We start from the raw sequence: 25,013 nt of genomic DNA, 5'->3' as shown, positions 1-25,013 counted from the left end.
AATTTAAAATTGAATTAACTGAACCAATCAAATACTCCCCTTAGACTAAGAATCAAAGAAAAAAATTAGTATAATGAGAAGCGAGGAATATTTAGAGTCAATTTTGAGAGGGAGAGCTGAGACGTGAAGGGAAACCGCTTGAAACTGACTTAACCCAATTGACTACTAGTCCAAGTCCGGGGAGGCCGGCCCAACCAACCATTTTAATCAAACAGTGTGAGTAGATAAGGAAAGAGATGGACTACCAACAAGGAATAAAAGGGAAAAAACGAATCACTCCATCCGCAAACTGAACGAGTAAAAAAATAAAAAAAATTTGAAAGAGACTGATAATAATATTCACCACCTAAAAAAATTTTTATTGTTATCATTAAGAGCTATTTTTAGTAAGAGTTACAAAATAGATAAAGAAAAAGATAATATCCAACTACTCATTTACTATACCGAAATTCTTTGTTCTCTTACCCTATTATTAATGGAAACATTAGATTTTTATTAGGTTGATGTCACGGGAGTAGTATGCTCTTCTCAGATTAAAACATATGAAATGTGCAATGTTAATACTTATAAATTTAAAATCTCTCTTTTATTTATTCAGTGTGATATTCTGTATCATTTTATTTCACACAAATTCATGACCTCTTTATCGCAAGTAAGGTTTCTTTGTCTACTATATTGATTGAATTGCTAAAGAGATCGGAGTTGAGTACGGGTTAGTTTTGATATCACTTCGAGATAGATCATTAACTTTTTCTCAAAATGACTAATGTGATGGAGCGTGTAACATCCACGTTCACAAACTTAAGATTCTTCTTTTATTTATTCGTTATGAAATTTTGTAAAATTGAGGGATGAAAATATCGTATCTCACCTAATTTTTTTTATTTTTTTGTCTCCTTTATGTCTATTTATCAAATGAGAGAATATAGTTTTATCTTGCTTTTCTATTATTCATTCCCATTGCCATCCTTTTCCGGCTTTTCCCTCATATTGATACCCATGCAACCAAATACAGTGTACGTTATATAATGGCCACAAAAATCGATTTGTGATAAAGAGATAAGAATTTAGGTATGAAATCTCTCTCCAAAAACAAATCTGATTTCATTAATTAGCGTAAAATGTACCCTATACATGCTAATTGGGAAGTCAATAACCCAGAAGAAAAAAATAGGATTTGCATATTTGAACAGGTTAGGCAAACAGGTTGTAAAGATTTGTCAAAGTATTCAAGTCGGAAGAAACTCGATATGTGAATTGGGACAGGTGGTATCTCTGTAAGTGTCAGGGATAGAACCCGCCCTGTTTCTACCCTGTTTTTGTGGGGTAGATTTTTGTAAAGTTCTTTTTGAATACAACTCTTGCTTTACAACAAAAAAAATAAATAGATAAAGGTATACTAACTATTAAGGATTCAGTCGGGTCCATGCATATCTTTCCAGCTAATCAAGCAATAATTTATACTTTTTAGACAAAAACAATTTAATTTGCTAGTTGCTGTCAGGCTGTTGGTTCCAAAACTAGTCAACAACCTGATAGTCCAGTTTCATGAACTCAGACAACTTCTGTTATGGCGAAACATTTGCTCTGACCTGATGTCAGATATACAACTTCTGGTTCCAAAATTTTGCAGAAACTTGTCGGTAGCAGGACTTGTTATATTTTCCAGAAAAAACTATAACTGGAAGAAAAGATTTATACTCGATCAACGGAAACAATATATATTCTATTTTTCCGTAAACAGAAACCAAGCTAGCTCGATTACAATTCGATATTTACAGCTCTCAATTTCTCATGGACATGATGATCTAAACTCTTTCCCTACACTACTGGGGTATATCAGAGCAGTATCAACACAAAGGCCTCCTTTGGTGTGAGTGCAATCAATCTGGGTCATGGAAAATTTGATTTTTGTCAATGCATTAGGATTCTCGACGATAAAATCACCCACATGGTAGAGAACCCAGTTCCCGGGGTTGTCTAAATAACACTGGGATACAGCACGTTGGCCGTCTGAGGTTGTCAGCTGGAATCGGGCGGGTTTTATGTCCCAGCCATGGACGTGCTCAGCGTTACAAAACCGGCGACCAAGCCTCTTTGAGGATTTCCCAAGCTGGAGTCTGAAGAATAGGCAATATGTTCCCGCCGGGAATTGAAACTCAAGCTCTCCATCTACTTCAAACCACCAAATTTGCTGAAGGTATGCTACTGTAGGATATCTGCCATGCCAAATCAAGGGAAGAGAGATATCACTGCTCTGGCTGCCATTTCATATTCAGAACTGATTGCAATAAAAAATCATAATCAAGATACGAATCCACATTCAAAATGGATCTAACATACTCATGGGGCTTTAACCAACTTGTTAACAAAGGAATGTCAAAATCTGCCATCAGGTTTGTCAAGTTTCAATGATTTCATTGTTAAACCTTTTTCGTTGATGGATCCAGATTGCTCAAATTTGCTCGTTTCAACTGCAATCTAATATATGAAATCAGTCTAGCTTGCTAACATCTAAAAGGTTCAGCATAAAGACACGAAATGTACAGTGTTAGACTTGTCTAGTTAAGAGATCATTCAAATTGAGTGATTGCTGCGCTTTTAGACCAGAGACAGGGGATCCCGGCTAAAGTGCGGCGTGGTCTTAAATCTGAATCCTGGTTCGAGGCTTCCTTGACTCGTGAGTCGTGACTCGTAAAAATTGACAAGCACAAACTAAAATCTGACGAAGCAAGATGATAAACGCACCTCGATTCCTCGGTGGAAATATGACTCCAATATCTTCGATCATCAATCCCTGTAATTGTCAACGCCTTGGAAGAAATTGATAAACAAACCCCGCCTGTACTCTTATCCAACCATATCTCCTGCAGATAGCCAAAAGCCAACATTGTGTCATTAAGCTAAAACCACACAGAAGGAAGAGAGAGTGAGAAGCAGGGGACCAAAAGAATTACTAGTGAAAAATATAACCTTTGTGCCAGCATCAAAGAGAATAGGCCTGCACAGCCTGGCATAAAGTTCTTTCCTCTGCAGAGTCAACAAAGTTGTGTCTCCTAGCACTTTCTCCACAATGAACCTATAATTGGAAGGCAATTTCGATTCCCATATAAAATCAGCCGATGAAGCGCCGCAAAAAGATCGGTTCAACCGAGACAATTTGCAAATCTCAGGTGGGTCTAACTGCGCCAAAACCAATGCCGCACAGCTCTCTGGTATGTCACCGAGTCTTGGCCTCGATGGAGGACCATCTCCATCGCCATCCGCTACAGCACCGGATATGTTTGCACCCATTAAGTCCCTTCTAGTTTGAACCCCAAAACCCAGAATTTTATCCTAAATTTGGGTTCTCCAAAAGGAACAGAAAACGGATATAAATTTTGGGGTCCTTTAAACACAGAGATCAAGAAAAACAACCTGAAAAGAGGGGCCTTAAACACTGAACATCTTAACACTGAACATGAATCTGAAGTCAACGTCAAGTCAAACCGAATACAAGAGGGAAAAAATAGAGATATGCAGAGAAATATAAAACAGAATTTGTCATTTGAAATCTAAGGAAGAAACACAGAAAACCCTGAAAATTCAAAGCCGCCTGTGTTTGATACTTGCGAACAACATGTACTGTTACACAGACAAATAAACGTAAAAAAATAGAGACAAGAAAATTTGGATGACGATGCCTAAATTCTGTGTACACGCATCAGGATGGCTGTTTCCAAGAACAAAAGAAAAAGGAGAAGAGTCGACAAAAGGGAGTTTTTCTTTATTTTTTTGTGGGTTAATAAGTGGAGACGAGAGTTTCTGAATCAGCCTCAGATGGTTTGAGCTGGACGAGGGGCGGGATCTTATCCACTCCAAGATTTAAAGGGGCCAGTTTCTTACGTGGTTTGGTAGTCCTAGGTTTGGCCCTAGCCTCATCTGTCTGCTGCAACGCGCTGCCACTGGGCGCGTCCGCTACAAATCTTGTGCTACTCGGATTATCAGTTTTCATTAGGCGGATTATTTACTTTATAGTGTGAGCTAAGATACCAAAAATGTCTTGGAAGATGCCTTGCATTTGGCCTTCGATGACAACAATTGAAAGGAAGAACATTTTTGCCAGAACATTGCAGCAGTTCATCTGCTGTTGTCCTTTTGTCTCTTCTTTAGATTTTAATGGCAGGAAATCTTTTCACTTTTTGGGTCACTCTGTTTCCCTTTCCTGGAAAAAGTCATACCAATATATTCTTTCCTTTTTTTCCATATTCAAAGCAAAACATAGATGCTGGAAACCTAACGCAGGGGCTTTGATCCTTACGTTTAAACCAGAACGCTTACATCACAACCAAAGAACACTGCTGTCGATATAACATTAATTGAATCCAAGCCCTTATCCATTTTAACAGGCTTGGACCTCCCTTAATTGCAGACAAAAAGAAAAGTGGCATTTTTTTTTTATTTGCTTTTGTAGTTCGTGGCTGACAAGCAGGGGCGGAGCCTGTATAGTTTTAGGAGGGCTATGATCCTTCAAAATTTTTAAAACTTTTTTTATAGTATACAAAATTTATAAAATTTTTTATATATTCTCTTAATGATCTTCTCAATAATTTTTTATTTAATAATTAATTTATATAAAAAAAATCTCACTTGTTTCATTCAATTTTAAATTTTTTTATTTTTAATTTATATTATTATTTTTATTTATTTTTTTATACTATTTGCTTATATATTATAAGTTTTCATAGATTTATTTTTTAAAATTTTTATAAACCATCAATCATATTTTTTTTATTATGTCATATGTGAGTTTTCTCTTCCACTTGTCATGTTTGTATTTTTTCTGTTATTTAAATTTTTTTATGATTTTAATTTTTAAAAATTAATAAATTATTATATAATTCTCAAATATAAGTTATAATATTACGTTGTTACTTAAAATTTTATCAAAGTATCATTTTTTAATTAATCCTAACTATGTAAAAGGAAATTATCTTGAATATATCTTTTTTATATACTTTACGTTTTATATTTAGTTGAAAAGAAATTATCTTGAATATATAGTTTTTAAATAATCTTAATTATATAAGAAGAAATTATTAATCTTGTATATCGTATTTAATTATTTATATTTTATGTATTATAATTTTATATTTAGTATTATAAGTTTAGAGAACAATAGAATAAGAACATTGGATGTTGAATGTATTAATTTTTTTTCAATTTTGATTAAAGTATGAGTAGGTTGAAAACATTTAACAAATTATTTAAAAGAAAATATACAAATTATTCAAATAATTCTCCTATACTTAAGCCATTAAGTCTCAATGTTTCAACTCATGAACAAAAATAATGTGAATCAAAATATTTAACACTCAATCTTAAAAAATTAGTTTTTTTCAGTACATAATTTTTAATTGATAAATTTAAATTTAGAAAATATAATCGAACATAATTTTACTTAAAAAGTATTATAAGATTTTTTTAATTTACATATTATATAAAATTATTTTTCATTAACAATCTTTTTATTATTGATTAAATTCAATATATTAATTTTTAAAATTTTTGACCTTGTCTGTCTCTAAGCTTTTCAATGAAAGTAAGTTGGTTCCGTTCCTCCTGACAAGTGTAAGAAAAACAGAGGCAGCAAACAAGAATTCTTTTCTTTTTCTATTTCATTAGGCTTAAAGCTTTCGTTTACCGACTCACCAACATCCAACTTTCTCCTTGTATAAGCGTGGAACTCGTAGACACGAACATGCTATTTCATGGATTATGATGGTTTTATTGATTGGGTTGAGATGAAATGTAAACCTTTCTTTGTTTGCTACACAGAGAGAGAGAGAGAACAGAGGGGGAGTGTTACACTGGTTAGAACTTGATTGGATTTGTCGACGGTTGAAAGCAGACAAAGAAGCATGGCAAGCCTTTTTGAACAGATATATAATCGTGCGGTCGTATATTGACAGTAAACATAAGTTGAGGATAGAGTTTGAAGCAGTACTGAACTGATTGTAATTTGCTTTCGTGGCCTTGAGAAAGATCTTATCCCTTAAAACATTGGAAACAACATCCGAGGTATCAGAGACGCCTGGGATACGCACTTCAATCAATCCTGGATGCCTGAATCATTTCTGTTAAATGACTGATAAAGCCGCGTAAGCTTTTCTGGATGGAATACGTATTTCATTTAAATTGTACTTCTACCCGTCTAGCTAGCCCACCCTGTCTTTCGGCTTTATCTGATTCTTTCTTTTTTCGAGTTTGGTCCTTCATTCGGATTAGGCTGCCATTCATTCAGGGTTTAACCTAAATTAACAATAATAATCTTCATTGATTGACATTAGAAATAGTAAGGTCTTCGGTTTAAACCTACGTATCCTTATAAAATTTATTCAAATCCAGTTCTTATGTTATGATTAATTTTGATTCCTGACGACATAGGATATTGTCAGTTTATACATAATGTAACCACTCCAAACCACTGGCTGCTATGGGGAGGGATCAGTCGTCCATTAAATTCTATCAATTTTCAGTTGAGATTGTATATCAACTGTAACCAAGGAGAAGGGTGCTTGCTACCTGCTGGCTGCTTTTACAACGAAGAACTTCATTCTTTCTTCGTAACAAGGAATGCAATTCAGCAGATCCCTGCAACTTTATTCTTTTTTCCCTTTTAACCAGCACTTGCACTTTCACTGAGAAAAATGCTGTTCTTCGCTCCTCGATTAATACTTCCCTAACCAAAAAGTGTCATCTCCTACAAAACTTTCCGCCCAGCCACTACTTTCATGTGATTAAACAAATGAAAAAGGCAACAAGCTAGATTTCTTTTTGATATGATCAAAGTAAAAAGAACCAAATTGGTTCTTTGGCATGATGTAATGAATGAATTATGGTTCAAATATTCTCCACCACCTTGTTGTTATAAACAACTTGGATGAGAGTTAACAATGGGAAAAGTCCAAATCTCTCTCTGCGTGGAACCGAGTCAGACGAGCATATGGACAAGGCGTGGGGCTTGGTGCCACTAACACGTTTCGGCTAATGACAGAGATTATCTGTTACATTATCCATTAAATTAAATTTGTCTGCTAGGAGTTAAAGTCAAACTAATTTGTGGATTAAATTTTGAATCCACATTCCATCAACTTCCCCCTTTTTGGCTTAGGAAAGAGAGAGAGAGGGGCACGGATGGCTGGCAAGCGGCAATCTCTCCCTGCCCTGCTTGCTTATTACAGAACTTAATTTTCCAACGGCAGTGGATATAAACTGCCATGTAAAAACCAGTTCCATGACCGGTTCATCTGCTGGTTTTCCTTTTAGACCCCCAGGGGTCTCAATCTCAATATAGGCCTAGGGCAATTGTACAATTCATCATGTGCAAATAAGGCCAATAGGTTCCATAACTAGCATTTCTACAATTAGTTTATGCTGATTGTAACAAAATTATATATCAGCTAGCGATTTCAACACAGACCACAGAGTGAAATTCTTGTAAAAGCACGAGTGCTGGAACACTCCTCAGCATTTTGCACTGCAATGAATGAAGGTCTAACATAAGACTTTAGAACAAATTAGAGGTTAACTATTGTAGCAGAGATGTAGTTGAAAGTTACACTGCTCAGGCTGTTCCCCAAGTTTTTTTATTACAAATTGAAACAAGGGAAAGTACTGATAAGAATGAAGATGCAACCTTGATTTTGCATGAAGAAGAATTGCTGGTTTTAGTTATACTTGTCAAAATAAGCTTGACCCATTGGGTCGGTTTATTTTTTATTAAATATGAGGTGGGTTGGATTTAAAAATTTAGATTCATAATTAAATCGGACTTAAATGGGTTAATCCACCAAATCAGTGGGCTGAGGTGGGTTGGGGCGAGCCAGCCCTATGAGTCAAAAAAATTAATAATTTTAATTAATTTAATAATTTTATATATTTAATTATATAAAATTAATAATTTAATTATCAATAATATTATTTATTTTATATATTTTAATGTGTTTAATTTTTATTTATTAAATTAATAATTTTAATTTATGAATTAAATTATAAAATAATTTTATTAATAAAAAAATTATTAAGTAAAATTATAAAAATATTTTTTTTTTGTAAAAAAAAGAAATAAGTTGACCCAACCCACGCCATAGAGTGAGTTGAGTTGAAATTTTGACAACCTATATAAAAAATAAATTGACCGACCCAACTCATATTTTCTTAATCTACAAGAACTTGGACTGAACTGAACCGAACCAACTCATATTGACAGCTCTAGTTCTAGTTCTGGTTCTGTGCTATATTCCTTCTATTTCTATCATTCTTCAATCAGAGTGGCGCAGCCGAACCACGATGGGTCCATAACTCACAAGGCCCAAAACTGTAACCTGGTTTCTGGCATGAGAGTAAGGCATCTCCCATCAGTTTTTTTCCTCATTCAGGAAAGGGAAAAGGAAAAAATGATTAACCCAATGAAACCTTGCTTTGGAAATATAAATTGACTCTCTAATTGTAAACCAAGTCCAAGCAGGAACGAGGCCTTTTGGTGGTTTTCTGGGTAGGCTCTGTTGTGGCGCTGTACCTTTTGATCTTGTGCAGGTTTAGGAAGACAGACAGGGATGTCCTGTTCCAAACGTATATTGGGAGGTTGTACCTGGCTTCAAGGTTGCAAGTATACCTTCCAATATACGTGTCTGCTTTTCTGGGATGTATTTTCGAAGGGGGAAAGAATTTATTCCCCTTCGTCTTAATGAACACCTTCTTAATGCCTTTTAAAAAAAAAAAATCCAAGCATAATGTTAAGAAACTTCCGAATATGTGATTTATATTACCTAAAATCCTATAATTATAAGGTAAAATATTTCGACATTTTTTAAGTTTTGACTATAATTTTATATGAGTCTATTAATATTGAAAATAAAGTTAAACAATCATTCTGTTTATGTCATATTTTTAAGATAATTTTATTTTTATTAATTTTAAAAATTATTACTGTATAAATTATAATTTTTTATTTTTATTTTTTTTCTTTTATTAAAAAAAATTTCTTCTCTACTGACCGACTGGAATGAAAAAAGAAAGAGAGTTGAAAAAAAAATATTTTAAATATTTCATACTTAGATATTAACGTTATTTACATGTTTAAGACAAAATATCTATTTTAAAAATTAATGGATCTATGGATTATAATCAAAACTTAAAAAATGAGAATATTTACCCTAATATATATATTAATAAATCATTTAATTAACGAAAATGGTTATATCTATTCATTATATTTAATTAATCCATAATCATTTTAACCATATTAATTGAATCAAATTAAGCTATGGTAGCAGTCATGTAAGGCAGCGGCTGTTTCGAACTACAAAACAAACGTCATATAGAGGATTTGGAAATATTATTGTTGAAGAATAGACCAGCATATCCCTTGCATTATTATTTTCTTTTTGGGTACATATATCACAAGCTTGGAAATATTACTGTTGAAGAACAGACCAGCTTATCCCTTGCATTATTATTATTTTTGGTACATATATCACATGCTGGGGGGCTCATGGTCCCGATTTGTACTGAATATCCAATTATATCGTAATCTATATTCATGTGTTTCTTCTATATAAATCTAACCAGAAATTAGACAATCGTGCACGCAAATTAAGCATATAAAGAAATTAATCATCGATTTTAAGCATTAATTGTCTGCTAAGGACCATTATATACTTGTTTGTGGGTTCAGTGGTTTAGTTTAGAGCTTGAAATGACTATAGATTTATAAGTAGTCATAACGTTTATTCACATGACTTTAATGTTTATTAGATCTATAATCAATTGATATCTTCCAGATAGATATATGAATGTTAATGTGATTTTTTTGGGTTAAAAAAGAAATTTTATATTTTGGACAAGACCAAATCGCTCACATGTAAAGTTTAATGTAGATGGCAGCTCAAAAAGTATTTATGGGAAACCACTGCAGGAGTTTTGGTAAGAGATGATGAAGGGAATTGGCTTTTTGCTTTTGTTCATAAGGTGGGAGTAACATGCCCACATGTCGCAGAACTTTGGGCAATTTTTCAAAGCCTTAAATTATGTTGGGAGAGAGGTTTTAACAAGGTGCAAGTAGAAGCAAATTCAATGGTGGCTATTTAGAAGATCTCAAGCTTGAACTCTTCATTGTATCCATGTTCAAATTTACTAAGGCGAAATAAGGAGCTGTTACAACGAGATTGGAATTGTACTATTACTCACGTATATCGTGAGGCCAATCAAGGAGCCGATTGGATGGCAACAAACTATGAAGATTTAGAGATAAGTTTACATATTTTTAATGTTCCACCTCTAAATATTTATTCTATTTTATTAACAGATAAACTAGGCATATCATGGACTAAAATAGTGTAAGTTAACGTTTTGATTAATTGAATTTTTCTTTAAAAAAAAAATCATGCCATTTGTTATGATTGTGAAAGATATCAACCGACAATAAATTTAACGATGATTAAGGTCACATTTGTCATGTGAAATATTAGTGGCCAAAGATTCCAGCAGCCACAGACAACTACAATTCCTCCTTTACATCTAGATTTTGGTCCAAACAAAAATCTAAAAGTGATGAGACCCTCCAGTACTATTATAAGGGCACCAAGCAAATGCCATTGATGTCCACACAAACGCGTAGAGAAAACCATATACTTCTTCTCATCAGACAGACTCTTAGTCTTACACCCCAAGCCAGGTAATTCGAAATGTGGGGGGCGGTTCTTTGCCTTGTAGCTTTGCTCGTTGTTAGGATTAGCCGTTGGGTGCATAATTGGGCATACCCCAAGTGCAATGGGGTTCTACCACCTGGTTCAATGGGCTTGCCCTTCATTGGGGAGACAACGCAGTTCTTCTCTCCCCATTCTTTGTACGATATCCCACCATTCATCAGCAAAAGAATGCGAAGGTAAGCTCCTCACCGTTTGCTTTCATGACAGTGTAATTGAATTCCGCAGTTAAGAGACACAAACGAAACTAACAATATGTTCATGGCATTTCCTTTTTGGATGGATATTGGGAGACATCGTAGACTTGTAGCTCAATCACAAGAATCCAATTTAGAGTTCAAGCAATGGGACTAATAAAATTAACGAATTTTTTTTACTTAATTTCTTTTTTTCAGATATGGGGCAGTGTTTCGAACTAGCTTAGTTGGTCAGAAGGTTGTTGTATCAACGGATCCTGAAATCAATTATGAAATCTTTCAACAAGAAAACAAGTCGTTCTTGCTCTGGTATACAGAGAGTTTCTTAGAAATTTTTGGCCAACAAAGCCTGGTCGCACAGCATGGGATGGTTCACAAGTACCTCAGGAACTTAATCCTTCAGCTTGTTAGCCCTGAAAACCTGAAGGGGAAGCTACTTTCTGGAATGGATAGAGCGACCCGCAAGCATCTTAATTCCTGGAGTAGCCTTGGCAGTATCGACGTGAAAGAAGGATCTTCTAAGGTATGTTTATAATTTATGCAAGCATTTTGCCTATAATCCATATGTTTATTTTTTTTCCTGACTTGTGGCAACAATATACCTTTGTTTGCATTTTGACAGATGATATTCGAATATTTTGCGACGAAACTCATTGGGTATGATGAAAATATGGATCCAAACAGGAATGTGAGAGACAGTTTCCAAGCCTTCTTGGATGGTCTTATCTCATTACCTTTAAACATCCCAGGAACTGCTTATCATGCATGTTTACAGGTATTAGAAATAGACAAACCTATATACCCTAAACCTCAACAGAAATTTTTTAGTTTCTCAAGTTCTCATTCAAGTACATTACTTGAATCTGATTCAGGGTCGTAAAAAGGTCTACAAGGTGATTAAAGATATATTTGAAAAGAGGAAGGCATCAAAGGGTCATCACAATGATTTCTTAGAGTATTTACTCAATGAAGTGGAGAGAGAAGACACGTTTTTAACTGAGCAAATTGCCAAAGACTTGGTCTTTGTGCTTCTCTTTGCTTCTCATGAGACTACTTCTGCAGCCACCACATTAGCGGTCAAGTTTATTGCTGATCATCATCAAGTCCTCGAAGAATTAACAGTTTGTGCAATCAAGCGCTTCTTCTATAAAAAGTTACAGAAAAGAAAAACCCTTTCAAATTAATGGCCCAAAACAAACTAAATCAATCTTTGATATTTTAATTTTCAGAAAGAGCACGAGGCTATCATTAAAAGCCGAGGAAATGAGAATTCTGAACTTACATGGCAAGAATATAAATCAATGACTTTCACACATATGGTGACTGCTACTCTCAAAACCTCTTACTTACTAGCAATTAATTCTTTTTATGGATTCAATTTATGCCCTTTTCAATGACAGTGTACACTTGAATCTTGCTTGTATCTCAGGTTATCAATGAAACAGTTAGGCTAGCAAATATTGCTCCAGGAATGTTCAGAAAAGTGGTGAAAGATGTTGAGATAAAGGGTAAGTTCTGAATCGATGGATTATTCCCAAAATGATCAAATCTTGATTACTTCTCAAGAACTTGTTTGAATTAATAAGAGATCGGGTATCCTGAAAGCTAAACTAAGGAGATGTTGCTTGTGCAGGGTACACAATACCAGCAGGTTGGTTGGTGATGGTTGTCCCAGCAGCTGTTCATTTGAGTCCCAGCAAGTACGAGAACCCTCTTCAATTTAATCCATGGCGATGGGAGGTAAATTCCAATGAATGTTATATATCAAACATTCCATTTATTTCCAAATTTAATTAAAACCAAAAGGCAATACAGGGACAAGAGTTGCATGTGGGATCCAAGAATTTCATGGCCTTCGGTGGAGGTATAAGGCTCTGTGTTGGAGCTGACTTTGCCAAGCTTCAGATAGGCATTTTCATCCATTACATGGTCACAAGATACAGGTATTAGATTAACATTTTCGAGTCCCTAATGCAGGTTCAAGATCAATTGAAATAATGAAAATGAATAGAATTGTTATCAGGTGGACAGTGATAAAAGGAGGGGACATTGTTCGGAAGCCTGGTCTGGTATTTCCCAATGGACTTCACATCAAAATCTCTGAGAGGCAGGAATGGCGATCGAGGAGCTTCGAGTTAAGACTCAAGAAACAAACAACGGATGCCACAAGGGCCTTTAATTGAGCTACCTCTGCAGTTATGATTAGATGGGACTACCCATTTTCTTCTTCTTTTTGTCGGATTCCACTCCTTGGCTGCTTATCAAGACGATCATGAAGAAAATGATGGGGTTATTGCCTAAAGCTTGACACCATCAATCAATTTGCTAGCTAGCAAAATAAAAGCAGTCGCTTGCGTTAGATTTCTTTGCATGAAGCCATGTAATAATAATTCTGCTTTGTTATTTTAACAGGTCCTTTTCATGTAAATAGATGGAAAATGATATCATGATAGCAGACCGAGAATGTAATATCATGATCTAGATGTCGTGATGCCCTTCCATACATATTGTTCCATATATACTTCATGATTGTTATGTATTTCTCTAATTAATCCCATTAATTCCAAGAAATAGGTGAAGTAGGCATTCACAAGCCCTGAAGCCAAATGGGCCACTTATAGAAACAAACCCGTCTCTAAACCCCTAAAAAAATTAAGCCCAAGACTTTTTATTATATGATTCCAAAACTCAAGAGATTTATATATTGTGGTTACTAGTTAAACATGTTCTTCGTTTTGACTCATGCATGCATGCATGCAAGTCATTTCAATCTTTATCGACTTTCTCTTTATATTGGGTTTTTGCCCTAACATGTCTGCTCCTAATAGTCGTGCTTGAATCATGCCTGGACAGCGATCCACATGTGATTCTGGGGTTTCCTCTACATTAATTAATTTCTCAATAATAGACAGGCACATGCATGTTTTGTTTTCAAGAAAGCTTTTCACTTCTTTTTTTGTTAAGCACAAGTTATACGTGAAGGCAAGCAAGTTTGGGTCGATGACCACCCCAGCTTGCCCATCCCATTAATAAATTCTAATATTCTCCAGTAATTTCTTCTTAAATCTGTAAGCCTATAGTCAGAAATCATCTTGTACATGAAAAGCATATTTAATAATTTTTTCTTTAATTAAAAATTAATAAAGCTACAAACCAAAAGAAAAAAAAAACAATTCTAGGCCATATAGGGTAGTAAAATTTAATAGTAATTTACTGGATTGATCATATTGACAGAAGAACCTGCTACATGAAGAATTAAAATAATATTTGACAAGAAAACAGGGGAAGAAAATTGTATGTCAAAATGTTTTTATATATCAAGCTTTTCGATGGAAAGTCAAAAACTTCACCTGCTTGGTGAAGGAAAGGGGAGACTAAAGGAGCAGTAACTAATCCCATGGCCTATCCCTATCTTCCCAACCCACTTCTAAACTAACCCTCAAAATCGTTAAACCCTAAAAAAAAAAATTCAAACTTTTTAAAATTTAGAAAAGACACTTTAAAACAAATGAAATGAGATTTATAAGATAAAAAAATATTACTTTTATTATATAATTTAGTATCACATATATAAAAAAAATTAAGCTCTTAAAAAGTGTCGTGGGGTGTTTTTTCTCTTGCTCTTTGGTATTAATATTTTCCTTTTAAGTTTTAAAAATATGTGTTCAACGACAATTTTATAAGGTATTTACAAATATGTAAATAAAAACATGAATTATATTCGGGATTATTATAGAAAAATTTGGGATTGTGTTTAAAGGTTCGATATATTTAAATCAACCCTTTAATTAATTTTTTTTCATGGAATTAAGTTTGTACAAGTGAATTAACCTTTAATTCTCATAAAGAATTAAATTAATTTCTTCTACCAAAAACCGTGTGCGGTTCTTACAAAGAAACAGAGCAAACTTAATTAGCGAAGAAATGTTAAGTCTCCTACTTCATTGATATCAATAGAACTCGAGGTTATAAATAGGGTATTTAATGTATCTTTTGACTCCCAAACTAGCTCTTCTTTGTGCAAGACATTTTACTTATAAATTGAAAAAATAAATAAAAAAATAGACTCAATTTACATTCTTTTATGATTTTAATTTTTTTATATGATATTTTGAGAGATTTTTATTTTAATTAACATTCTATAAATGTCCTTTTTCTTAATTAATACTTTTATAAAGAAAAGAGAAGGCAGGAGGGCAAGTGAAGGGGGAATCGGAATCCTACCCAACGTGCAGTTTCCATGACAAAATAGACACATTTTATTAAATTCTTGCTAGCTTTCGAAGTGTAAACAGACGCGCTCCCTACCCCATTCTGTTTGAGCCATTCTCACGAGCCAGGCGCGTGACGTCTGCCCCCAAAATCCCCCTCGAAAACTTCAGTCGTCACCCTATATAGCTATATATATGTACACGCACCCCGCTGCGTGATACGAACTCTTCCTCTATTTCTCTTTTGAGTCTTTTCTTCCGTCGTTTTTTCTTCTTCAACTCGTCAATGGCCGTCATGGCTTGGTTTCCAACAAGACTATCTCACATCACATCATTCAATGCCAAAAAGCCCAGCCTTTATTACTACACTCTCGTAGCAATTCTTTGTACAACTTTTTACCTTATTGGGATATGGAAACACTCAGTAGGCCTCATCCCCAACTCCGCCGCCGCCGACGGTTATCTAACCGACGTCCCCTGCTCTTCCCTCCACTCCACTATCGAACTCGACTTCTTGCCCCACCACCTCCCTCCTGACCCACCTCCCGCGGCGGCGCGTGTTCTTCACCTACCTCCGTGTGACCTTTCCTTCTCTGAACACACCCCATGCGAGGACGTTAAAAGATCGTTGAAGTTCGACAGGGGCATGCTTGTATACAGGGAGAGACACTGCCCTGAAAAGAACGAGTTGTTGAAGTGTCGAGTCCCGGCCCCGTACGGTTACAAGGTCCCGTTTAGGTGGCCCCGGAGTAGGGAGTTTGCATGGTTCGCTAACGTGCCGCACAAAGAGTTGACCGTCGAGAAAAAGAACCAGAATTGGGTTAAGGTCGAAGGGGAGCTGTTCAGGTTCCCTGGCGGAGGCACCATGTTCCCGCGTGGCGCTGATGCTTATATCGACGATATCGACAAGTTGATCAATCTCAAAGATGGTTCAATAAGGACCGCCATTGATACCGGTTGCGGGGTACGTTCAATCTTTACTAAACTCATGTTTAATGTTTTCCAATCCAACCGGGATAGCTGGTTCCGTTTTGAACCGGCTAGTGATGCCATAGGCACGTATAAATGTAAAGAAAGGGTTCAAATTCCCCAGAAACTGCCGAATTAAGTTAATGGGGGAGATGATGGAAACTGGGTTGGAAATGGTTGAAATGAAAGGTGATTTGTTGGAGGGTTCCTGCAAATTATTTGTTTGATTGCTTCCTTTTGTTTTACTTCAAGAATATAGAGATAAATTTTATATTAAAACAAGCAAAAACGTGAAGAGTTAGTAGTCTTTGATTGTCTACATTTATTTAATTAAACTTTGTTGAGTTCTCATCTGTAGGGCGGTGACCACATCTACATTTAGCGGACTAGGAAAAGGTAAAAGAGTCACAAAAAGAGAACAAGTCATAATTCTAATTAATTAAGCTTCCTTTGTAGGATGATCTCACTGGAAGAGAAAAATCTGGCTAAGAGATGCCATTGCCAGCTAGAGAATCTCATATTCTTAGTAAAAAACCAGCTGGGGTTTACAGGGAATGGTTCATGGGAAATGTACAAATTAAAGCAAGTCATAAATGATGCAATTAAGGAGAATTTTGAGGATTTGGATCATTTTGGTAAGCAGAAAAGTAAAAACCCTTTTCAAAGCTATTTATGACCAACCAATCCCCAATCTCAAACTCCTCCTTTTCACCCATGTATATGGTTCTTTTAGGAGGTTTTCTGGTAGATTTTCAAGTTGGTTCGGAAAGTCTTCAGTTTCAAGTAAAGTGGTTCACCAAGAACAATAATTTGTTTATGGACCTTATCGTCTAGCTGGGGAAAAAGGGGTTGCATCAGAATAATTTCTTATCCTAAAATTAACTATACGAATCATAATTAAGAAGTCTCCAATGCAGAAGCTTAAGTTCAACGCACTTTGTCATTAAGTGTAGTATCTTTATTGTGCTTTGAATTTGTATTAATTGTCAGGCTGTTGTTGAACAAGGTATATATGGATGTTACCAGAATAAACCTTCCCCATGATTTATTCCACTTTTTTTAACCACCGCTCACTCCCTTCATCTACAAGAATCACACCATTCCCATAATTATAGTAATAAAAAATCATATAATATCTTTCTTCCTACGCGAAATTCTATCCAAAAACGACTGTTCACTATATTATCAATTTTGTACTGTTTTTTTCAAGGTTTTCTGATCTTTGAATGGATTCAGGTTGCGAGTTGGGGAGCTTACCTTTTATCCAGGAACATCCTAGCGGTGTCTTTTGCACCAAGAGACACCCATGAAGCTCAGGTGCAGTTTGCTCTTGAAAGAGGAGTGCCTGCGTTGATCGGAGTTCTTGCCTCCATTAGGCTCCCATACCCGTCAAGAGCTTTCGACATGGCTCATTGCTCTCGATGCCTCATCCCTTGGGGCCAGTATGGTAAAGCCTTGGTCCTTCAATTTAATGCTCGTCTGGTTATTATTATTTCATTGTCTTCGCTTGAGTTCGTCGAACATCTTATTAATTTTGATTTATGTTTGTTGCAGATGGGCTTTACTTAATTGAAGTTGATAGAATTCTACGTCCTGGTGGTTATTGGATTCTATCTGGACCACCAATTAACTGGGAAAATCATTGGAAAGGTTGGAATAGGACACGGGATAACCTGAGAGCAGAACAAAACCTGATCGAGACTGTGGCTAAAAGCCTCTGCTGGAAAAAGCTTGTACAGAAGGATGACCTTGCCATTTGGCAAAAACCCACTAATCATATCCATTGTAGAGCTAACAGGAAGGTTTTCAAGCAGCCACGCTTTTGCCAGACTCAAAATCCTGACATGGCATGGTGAGATAATTTTCTTCAATTTTTGCAATGCAACATTTTTTGAAAAATTTTAGTTCAAGATTCAGAGCCAGTGTCAGGAATCTTTCACACTATCCAAACTTTTGCTTAGCGATTGGCTTCTGATTGGAGAAAAGAATTATTTTCCAACATCAGAAAGCAAATTCTTCCCACTGCTACAGACCACTTTGGCAGTGATACCAAAACCAATTCAACGATAAAGCCGTTGTCCATTTGAATCATCTCTCAAGCACAACCCTTTTTGCTGGTTAAACTATTCAACTACTAAAATTTCAAAAAAAAACTATTCAACTACTTTTTTGTTTCCTGCCCAGCATCAATCTTTTTCAGTTCCTTTTTTTCTAACCACCATCCACCAAAAGCTTTTACCTAAAAAATCTTCAATTTTTCTGGAGCAGGTACACAAAATTAGAGACTTGTTTAACCCCACTGCCTGAAGTATCCAATATTAAGGAAATAGCTGGTGGGCAATTAGCAAAATGGCCCGAGAGGCTGAATGCAATCCCTCCAAGGATCAGCAGCGGACGCTTGACAGGAATCACAGAAAAAATGTTTGTAGAAAACACAGAGCTATGGAAGAAGAGGGTAGAATATTACAAGAGAGTAGACCATCAGCTGGCGGAGACAGGGAGGTACCGGAACTTGTTGGATATGAATGCTCATCTGGGAGGCTTCGCCGCAGCTCTTGTCGATGATCCTGTCTGGACCATGAACGTTGTCCCCATCGAGGCTGAGATCAACACTCTTGGAGCCGTCTATGAACGTGGATTGATCGGAACATATCAAAGCTGGTGCGAGGCAATGTCTACTTATCCCAGGACTTACGATTTCATTCACGCTGATTCTATCTTCAGCCTCTACCAAGACAGGTACATACATATAAATAAAAATCAAAACCCACTTTATTATTTCATTAATTAATCATTATGAGGCACTAATTGGTTTTATATGACAGATGTGAAATGGAGGATATACTTCTAGAAATGGATAGAATTTTACGACCGGAAGGCAGTGTGATCATCAGAGACGACGTGGATGTCTTGGTGAAGGTCAAGAACATCATAGATGTTATGCAATGGGATGGCAGAATTGTAGACCATGAGGACGGACCCCATGAGAGAGAGAAGATTCTTTTCGCAGTTAAGCAATATTGGACCGCACCTGCACCTGAACAAAGCCAACAAGGAATTAAAACAATTTCATAGAGATAATTGTTGCTATTTTTGGAGTTTATACCTCATTTTTTTCCCTACAGCAACATGTCGGTTGAATAGATTAATTTTTACATAAAAATTTTATGGCTATAATTAGATATGTGATAGTTTTCCATTGTTTAAGGTGTGCGACGGGTGGTTCTTGTGGATAAATATATATATCCTTTGGTTTATGTTTGTCCGTTCCGTTTGGTTCATGGCTTGTTTCTAACTGAGATCAAACCAATACAAAATAAGGAAAAAAATACTAAAAAAAAAAAACTAGTTCAAACCAAAGATTTACAGAATTGTGGGTTCTTATTCAACATGTCAGACCTAAGAACATAAGAAGGTAAATTCATGGCTACCTTGATAACTTTCTTGTTCAATCCCCGGCATCAATTTCAACAGGACAAGGTAAATTTCTCGGAGTTAGGGTATCTGGGCAAAAGCTACATTCTCACAGAAAAAATAAAAGTCGAACAGTGAATGCTATATGAACTCCAGAAACAAAGCTTCCTGTTTGCCTGTCAGGCCAAGTTGATTCAAACTTAAAGAGCAGTCATTGGCACCAAAAGCATGGCGAGGGTATGGCCTTACCTGTTCATCAAACAGAAGCGAGCAACAAGGTAAGAATACATACAATTAGTAGCTCAGCATCACAGGGTAATATCCATTCCATGCTGAGCAACGGGTACTTTTCAATTTGGTAAAACAATTTGAAAGCAACTCTAATTGAGCGTCTGGTTAGTTGGCCAACTTTCCAAAGATCTTTCATGTATTTGTTATTATTATTTATAAATTTAAAATAACAACTAAATGGAGATGAATTAAAAAAGGAAACCTCATGGATGAAGAATAAGATAATTGCCTTGAATCACCACGTAAAGATATTGACAGAATAAGATATAATCATTTATTAAAATAATTAAAAAAAAAAGTCATCATCGTCACTTAACTATGAAAGATACAGCAAATAATTCAAAATGACAAGGGCAGCAGGTCTTAACTAGGATACTTGAAGAAAGGAAATTTAGGTAGAACTCACCAGTCTGTAAGTGACGGGCTTCACCACTTTACTAATATCTATGAAGTCAAAAAGAAGCTACAAAGGAATAAAACCAGAATCAGCACAGCAAATGAATGTATCTTGAACTCTTAAATGTAAAAAAATTTACCTGGAGCTTGTCTGACTTGAGAAAGCGACGTCCATGGCGGGTGCCATCTGGCAGCCTAACAAGTATAGTTACTGCATTCTCATCATTTATAGCTGGCTCAGGTGGGAGTGAAGTCCCTTTTGCAGACATTTCAGATTCCTGCCCTCAGTGAAATACAGAAGTCAGTAGCCTAATTATGCAATTCACAATCCAAAACGAGGTCAATCTGTAACCAGAATAATCTTTTTAAATTTAAACAGAAGGAGATTATCCATGTTTAGAGCAGCATTTCATTTCCTTGACTGCAAAACTCATGAAAACAGACCATTTCATCCCGCACCAAACAACTAAATGACATGCAATTCTAAGAACATCACTATCTAAACAATTCATGTCTTTAAAACAAATGAAAAAAAAAAAAACATCATTATTATCCAAATTCCTATCAGTCTTTACACTGTTTATTCAAATACAATCCTATTAAATTTCTCAATGATAGACACAGCAATAATTCATTTAAAAAACAGATGCATTAAATTAGTTGTAATATGAAGTCAATCACAAAGCAGAAAACACAAAGGCAAAACAGCTCAAATAACCTCTCAACTTTAAGTTGATCGCAAATTGATTTGCCTTAAGAGACAACCCCACTGTCAGTAAATCAGCAGCCGCATACAATATATCCAAATCATTTTTGTGGTTGACTAATGGTTAACTTCAGTTGCAGGTCAGCTGATTGGAATAAACATGTAGATAATCTAGGAAGAGTAAAGTAAATCTTTGGATAAAGTTTTTATTGTGAATTGAAAATGTTTCTTCTTGCAGGCATCTATCTCATACAAGAATCGCAAATAACAAATAGCACATAAAAACAAATGGAATAATCAAGAATATTAAATACCACTGTACTGTGCATAAGGAAGTGAAATAAAAAATTTCAATATAAAACGAAAGAACAGAGCTTTGCAAAAATGGATCATGTCACTCAGAAACACCAATAATAAAAAATATATAACCTTTCCTCCAAGCTTCCTTCTGCATGATTTTTCTTCTTTCACACTATGACTTTCAGCTTTCTTGAGAGCATTCATTTCTTTTTCTTTATCAGCCACAAGGGACGCCAGATACTCATCATCCTGCAAGTGAAATGTTACCAATTCGTCAGAGGTAATACAATCATCATACAGGGTATAATACGAGTCATCTTAAACCTGCTGTTGCCGCAATAAACGCTGTTCCATTAACGAGAATGATTGTGGACGAGATAGAGCCTGTGGACCAGGATCAACACTTGCACCCGGACTACTTTGCTCATGGGATAGATTGGAAGAATGATATGAAGCACCTTCAGGAATCTGGCTAAAAAGTTGGGTCTCCAGCATAATTGCCTGATCAAGTTCTTCTGATGAAATACCTCCCCACTTCAATGGTCACAGAAAAGATGCAATGAATGTAATTAGTAAAACAGGAACACGGTCCTTTGCTTCAGAAGCAGAAAATTTGGTGTTATTACCAGTTAATAATACCTCAATAGAATTAAAGGAATCTTTACTGTGCCGAAGACGATTAGGAGGAGTTTCATGGCTGGAATCATGATTCACTGGTAGTTGTCTAAGTGATGAGTTTCCTGCCTTCAATTGGGAACAGCCTCTTATTAAGGAGGAAAAGATGCTTTATGAGAAACCAGAAGCACAAAAGACAATTGTCTGGAGAATTTGAAACTTTTTCTTTTCTTATCGTTCCAAAGAGTCATGATATTCACTTTAGGCCTAATCAGCTAAAATTCAGCCCAATAAGTCTGAGGAAAGCTTCCGCTAAATGTCAACAATAGTTTCAATAAATACATTCTACTGCATTCTCAACAACCACAGATCAATGTGCGTCTGAGAATGTGCTTGTTTATGCAGCAATTTTATTTGTAACAAACAAAACCGGAAACAGAAAAAACAAACCTTCAAGCTGTTATTGGTTGTTGCCTGAGTTCTTGCACTTGAATCATATATTCCCACTTGTTCATAATGATCCTTCATGACACGTACCGCTTTCTCTTCATCTGCTGTCTGAACTAAATTCACGTTAGAGAGAACCCAGGACCAAAAGACAAGGAAATCAAATCATGAAAACAAAGGAAAGATGTACAAACCTTCAAAGACAATGAAATTGCACGAGCAAGCTCATCATCTTCTTGCTGAAGTCGCCTCTGTTGAAGCCCAGCTCTAGATGAATCCTGCATCAAAGAAAAATCAGAAGTAAGAATCTAAAAAAACCATAGGAAGAACCGGATATTTTGTCCTTATTGGTGTGTACATAGGAAGAACCATGTTGCTCATTCATATGAGTCTGTTCAAACTCCCGCTTAGAAGCCTCAATTGCAGCTTGCATCATTTCACATTCTATATCATTCCGATGTTGATGATCATCACTAGAGACATTCCCATAAATTCCCCCTCCATAATACGATGGTGGTCCCGTTGAATCTGTGATGGCAGGCCTCACTCCCGAATGCAGCTGATGCTCATTTCCGCTGCTGAACCCTACAGGGACCCCTGTCACCTCTCCCATATGAGGAGATGTCACAAGGTGATTGAAGTTAGAAGCACCACTCCGGTTAAGCAAATTCCTCCTGTAATTGGCGTCAAGCAGTAACGAAGGCCTAAATCTTCTCACAGCAGAGATGAATGGAACAATTCCACGCATTCCAACTCCATTCTGATTGCTCATATCAACAGAATTATTTTGAGAAGGCACAGCATATGTCGGGTTTGTACTGAACATGAATGCACCAGATCAAAAAAAAAAAAGAAAAAGAAAGAAAAGTTATCGAAAGAAAGACCAAACCGCACCAAAAAAAAAAAGAAGAAAAAGTTAATATCCCTTATAGAATAATTATAAATGAAAAGAAAAAAGGCTTGTGAAACAAAGGAACAAAGCATACATGCTTCTTTCCAATTCAAGAAAATGTGCACTAACAGCTGCATTTAAATTGCCTCCATACTCCTGTTTACCAATCAAAACATTTAATCAGTATAAATTTAACTTAGCAATTTCATGCTCTAATTAACGCAGGATTATAATTATAAAAAATCAGAATAATTATGAAACCACATCTATCACATTGAAAAACATACTAACACATAATTCCTACTTTCAAATAAACTGGAAAACCCTAGAAATGACATTCGAAAAGCTTTATTTTCCACATTACGCATTGCATTACCAAAAAGAGCTGCTTGATTATCAGGAAGCCTAGCTAAAATGTAAAAGTCCTACAAAGATGGTGATTCTTGATCTTGAAATTAGTAAAGTGAAAATTGGATTTTAAAGAAACGTACCTCTAATTTTCGTAAAGCGACTGACTCAGACGCGCCGGTTATGCTCTTGAAACTCTCGATCGAATCTCGTGTCGGCGTCGACATTGCTGTCGATTTGTCAATCTTCTTTTCAAAGTAAATTGAACAGAGAAAAAGAGAAAGAGAGAGGAGGGAAAAAAGAAAAAGAAGACAAAAGGAAAGCGTACGGGAAAGGAAGGATGCGGTCAGTAAATTTTTTTTTTAATTTTATACGTATTTCGGTGTGTGAATGATAGACGTTCGCGCCTTTCTTCAATTTTTGTTTGAATGATTTCACGTTGGTCCACGTGGATATATATTTTTCACACTTGTCCGTTCGTGTGTACAGACCTACTGGTCAGTTGCAGAGAGAAGACATGGGCCATGCTTTGAAGTATTTGATTTTGAGTTGGCCCAACCTCTTTTAAACTATATATATATATTTCTTTTAATTATTTAACCCATTTTATTGTTGGCTAATTTGAATTAATAAGAGAGTGAATGAAATTGATTTGATATTTTCTTGAATAATATAGTTGGAGACTTTAATAATAATATTAACTTTTTTGAAAAAATTATTGAAGAGGAAAGAGAGGAAAAAGTCAGTTTTCTATTTTTGTAAATAAAATCGAATATGACTTGAAAATAAAAAGAAGTCGTACCAAATGAAATTAGGGGGGCAATGGTTGAGTTTTGTTAAAATTGTACCGATCTTAGAGTTTGGCCAAGATATAAAGATAACTTACATTAAGGAGTTTGGGTCTTTGTGTTAACATCTTCTCGGAGTCATAAGATTTCTGGGCTAACATTTCTTATATATTTAATTATGAGATTAGTATTAATTGGTGAATGCCCTTAATGAATATGTTGAAAAGTAAGAGACAAAAGAAATCCTCTTGAAACTACCTAGTTTTTATTTTCTTTTTGTAGACACATAAATTAAAAAAAAATAAAAAAATAAAAAAAAAATCGGGATGGCTGGGCGTATTAAGCAGGGGTGCCAGGGGTGCCAGAACCCCCCCCTCACCGGGTTGTCCAAAAAATTGGACAACCCGGCTCTTTAAAACCCTGCAAAAAGCAAAAAACGAGGTTAGCCACAAACAATCAAAGAACAAAAAGCAACAACAAAGAAAAAGGGAAAAAGGGTTGAGATCTGAGAAGAGAAAGGGGTAGAGAGAGAAAAGGAAGGAACGGCCGGGGGAGAGAAGAAGGGAGAGAGCTTGACGCCGGCAACGGAAGGCGAAGCGATTCGCCGGCTAGGAGAGAGAAATCCGAGAGGAGAAGGGGGACGCCGGCGCCGGCGAAGAGAGAAGAAAGGAGAGTTTTAGAGAGAAGGGAG

The 25,013-nt window shown here is 35.8% G+C and overlaps 4 protein-coding genes across 5 annotated transcripts; 2 read left to right on the top strand and 2 right to left on the bottom strand.

Moving 5' to 3' along the window:
- On the bottom strand, window positions 1,638-3,977 carry LOC18614216 (F-box protein PP2-A13). Of its 2 annotated transcripts, none has more exons than XM_018114298.1 (3): window positions 2,974-3,977; window positions 2,749-2,867; window positions 1,638-2,281 (listed from the first exon to the last, which is right to left on the bottom strand). In XM_018114298.1, the coding sequence occupies exons 1-3, from the start codon at window positions 3,292-3,294 to the stop codon at window positions 2,233-2,235; spliced, it is 489 nt and encodes a 162-aa protein (XP_017969787.1). In that variant the 5' UTR covers window positions 3,295-3,977; the 3' UTR covers window positions 1,638-2,232. The 2 variants fall into 2 exon arrangements, with proteins under 2 accessions (XP_017969787.1, XP_017969786.1); XM_018114297.1 differs by having other exon boundaries at window positions 1,638-2,219.
- On the top strand, window positions 10,647-13,516 carry LOC18614214 (cytochrome P450 87A3). Its single transcript, XM_018116194.1, has 9 exons — window positions 10,647-10,927; window positions 11,144-11,468; window positions 11,568-11,720; window positions 11,818-12,066; window positions 12,175-12,264; window positions 12,375-12,453; window positions 12,579-12,685; window positions 12,761-12,888; window positions 12,969-13,516. Exons 1-9 carry the CDS (start codon window positions 10,728-10,730, stop codon window positions 13,126-13,128), a joined length of 1,491 nt encoding a protein of 496 aa, XP_017971683.1. The 5' UTR covers window positions 10,647-10,727; the 3' UTR covers window positions 13,129-13,516.
- Window positions 15,225-19,382, top strand: LOC18614213 (probable methyltransferase PMT15). The gene is made up of 5 exons (XM_007051858.2): window positions 15,225-16,120; window positions 17,362-17,572; window positions 17,680-17,977; window positions 18,394-18,864; window positions 18,951-19,382. Exons 1-5 carry the CDS (start codon window positions 15,443-15,445, stop codon window positions 19,198-19,200), a joined length of 1,908 nt encoding a protein of 635 aa, XP_007051920.2. The 5' UTR covers window positions 15,225-15,442; the 3' UTR covers window positions 19,201-19,382.
- LOC18614212 (plant UBX domain-containing protein 8) lies at window positions 19,488-23,871 on the bottom strand. Its single transcript, XM_007051857.2, has 11 exons — window positions 23,678-23,871; window positions 23,281-23,342; window positions 22,653-23,112; window positions 22,489-22,572; window positions 22,298-22,405; window positions 21,872-21,976; window positions 21,557-21,766; window positions 21,362-21,481; window positions 20,367-20,504; window positions 20,237-20,293; window positions 19,488-19,788 (listed from the first exon to the last, which is right to left on the bottom strand). Exons 1-11 carry the CDS (start codon window positions 23,759-23,761, stop codon window positions 19,681-19,683), a joined length of 1,536 nt encoding a protein of 511 aa, XP_007051919.2. The 5' UTR covers window positions 23,762-23,871; the 3' UTR covers window positions 19,488-19,680.

This window comes from Theobroma cacao, chromosome 1, assembly GCF_000208745.1.
Source record: "Theobroma cacao cultivar B97-61/B2 chromosome 1, Criollo_cocoa_genome_V2, whole genome shotgun sequence".
In the NCBI taxonomy this organism is placed as follows: domain Eukaryota; kingdom Viridiplantae; phylum Streptophyta; class Magnoliopsida; order Malvales; family Malvaceae; genus Theobroma; species Theobroma cacao.
Note: the sequence above shows the minus strand (reverse complement) of the source record. Positions and strands in the feature narration are given on the sequence as shown.

What these genes read in the sequence shown, in the direction of transcription:
- LOC18614216 (XM_018114297.1), bottom strand. Translation starts at nt 3,294, where the DNA reads ATGGGTGCAAACATATCCGGTGCTGTAGCGGATGGCGATGGAGATGGT. An exon ending in TCTTTGATGCTGGCACAAAG is followed by an intron (nt 2,868 to 2,973) that starts GTTATATTTTTC and finishes GGCTATCTGCAG; the next exon opens with GAGATATGGTTGGATAAGAG. An exon ending in ATTTCCACCGAGGAATCGAG is followed by an intron (nt 2,220 to 2,748) that starts GTGCGTTTATCA and finishes TTGGCATGGCAG; the next exon opens with ATATCCTACAGTAGCATACC.
- LOC18614214 (XM_018116194.1), top strand. Translation starts at nt 10,728, where the DNA reads ATGTGGGGGGCGGTTCTTTGCCTTGTAGCTTTGCTCGTTGTTAGGATT. An exon ending in CTTATCATGCATGTTTACAG is followed by an intron (nt 11,721 to 11,817) that starts GTATTAGAAATA and finishes AATCTGATTCAG; the next exon opens with GGTCGTAAAAAGGTCTACAA. An exon ending in CAATGACTTTCACACATATG is followed by an intron (nt 12,265 to 12,374) that starts GTGACTGCTACT and finishes CTTGTATCTCAG; the next exon opens with GTTATCAATGAAACAGTTAG.
- LOC18614213 (XM_007051858.2), top strand. Translation starts at nt 15,443, where the DNA reads ATGGCCGTCATGGCTTGGTTTCCAACAAGACTATCTCACATCACATCA. An exon ending in CCATTGATACCGGTTGCGGG is followed by an intron (nt 16,121 to 17,361) that starts GTACGTTCAATC and finishes GAATGGATTCAG; the next exon opens with GTTGCGAGTTGGGGAGCTTA. An exon ending in CAAAATCCTGACATGGCATG is followed by an intron (nt 17,978 to 18,393) that starts GTGAGATAATTT and finishes TTTCTGGAGCAG; the next exon opens with GTACACAAAATTAGAGACTT.
- LOC18614212 (XM_007051857.2), bottom strand. Translation starts at nt 23,761, where the DNA reads ATGTCGACGCCGACACGAGATTCGATCGAGAGTTTCAAGAGCATAACC. An exon ending in CAACCAATAACAGCTTGAAG is followed by an intron (nt 21,977 to 22,297) that starts GTTTGTTTTTTC and finishes TCCCAATTGAAG; the next exon opens with GCAGGAAACTCATCACTTAG. An exon ending in AGCCCGTCACTTACAGACTG is followed by an intron (nt 19,789 to 20,236) that starts GTGAGTTCTACC and finishes TTTGATGAACAG; the next exon opens with GTAAGGCCATACCCTCGCCA.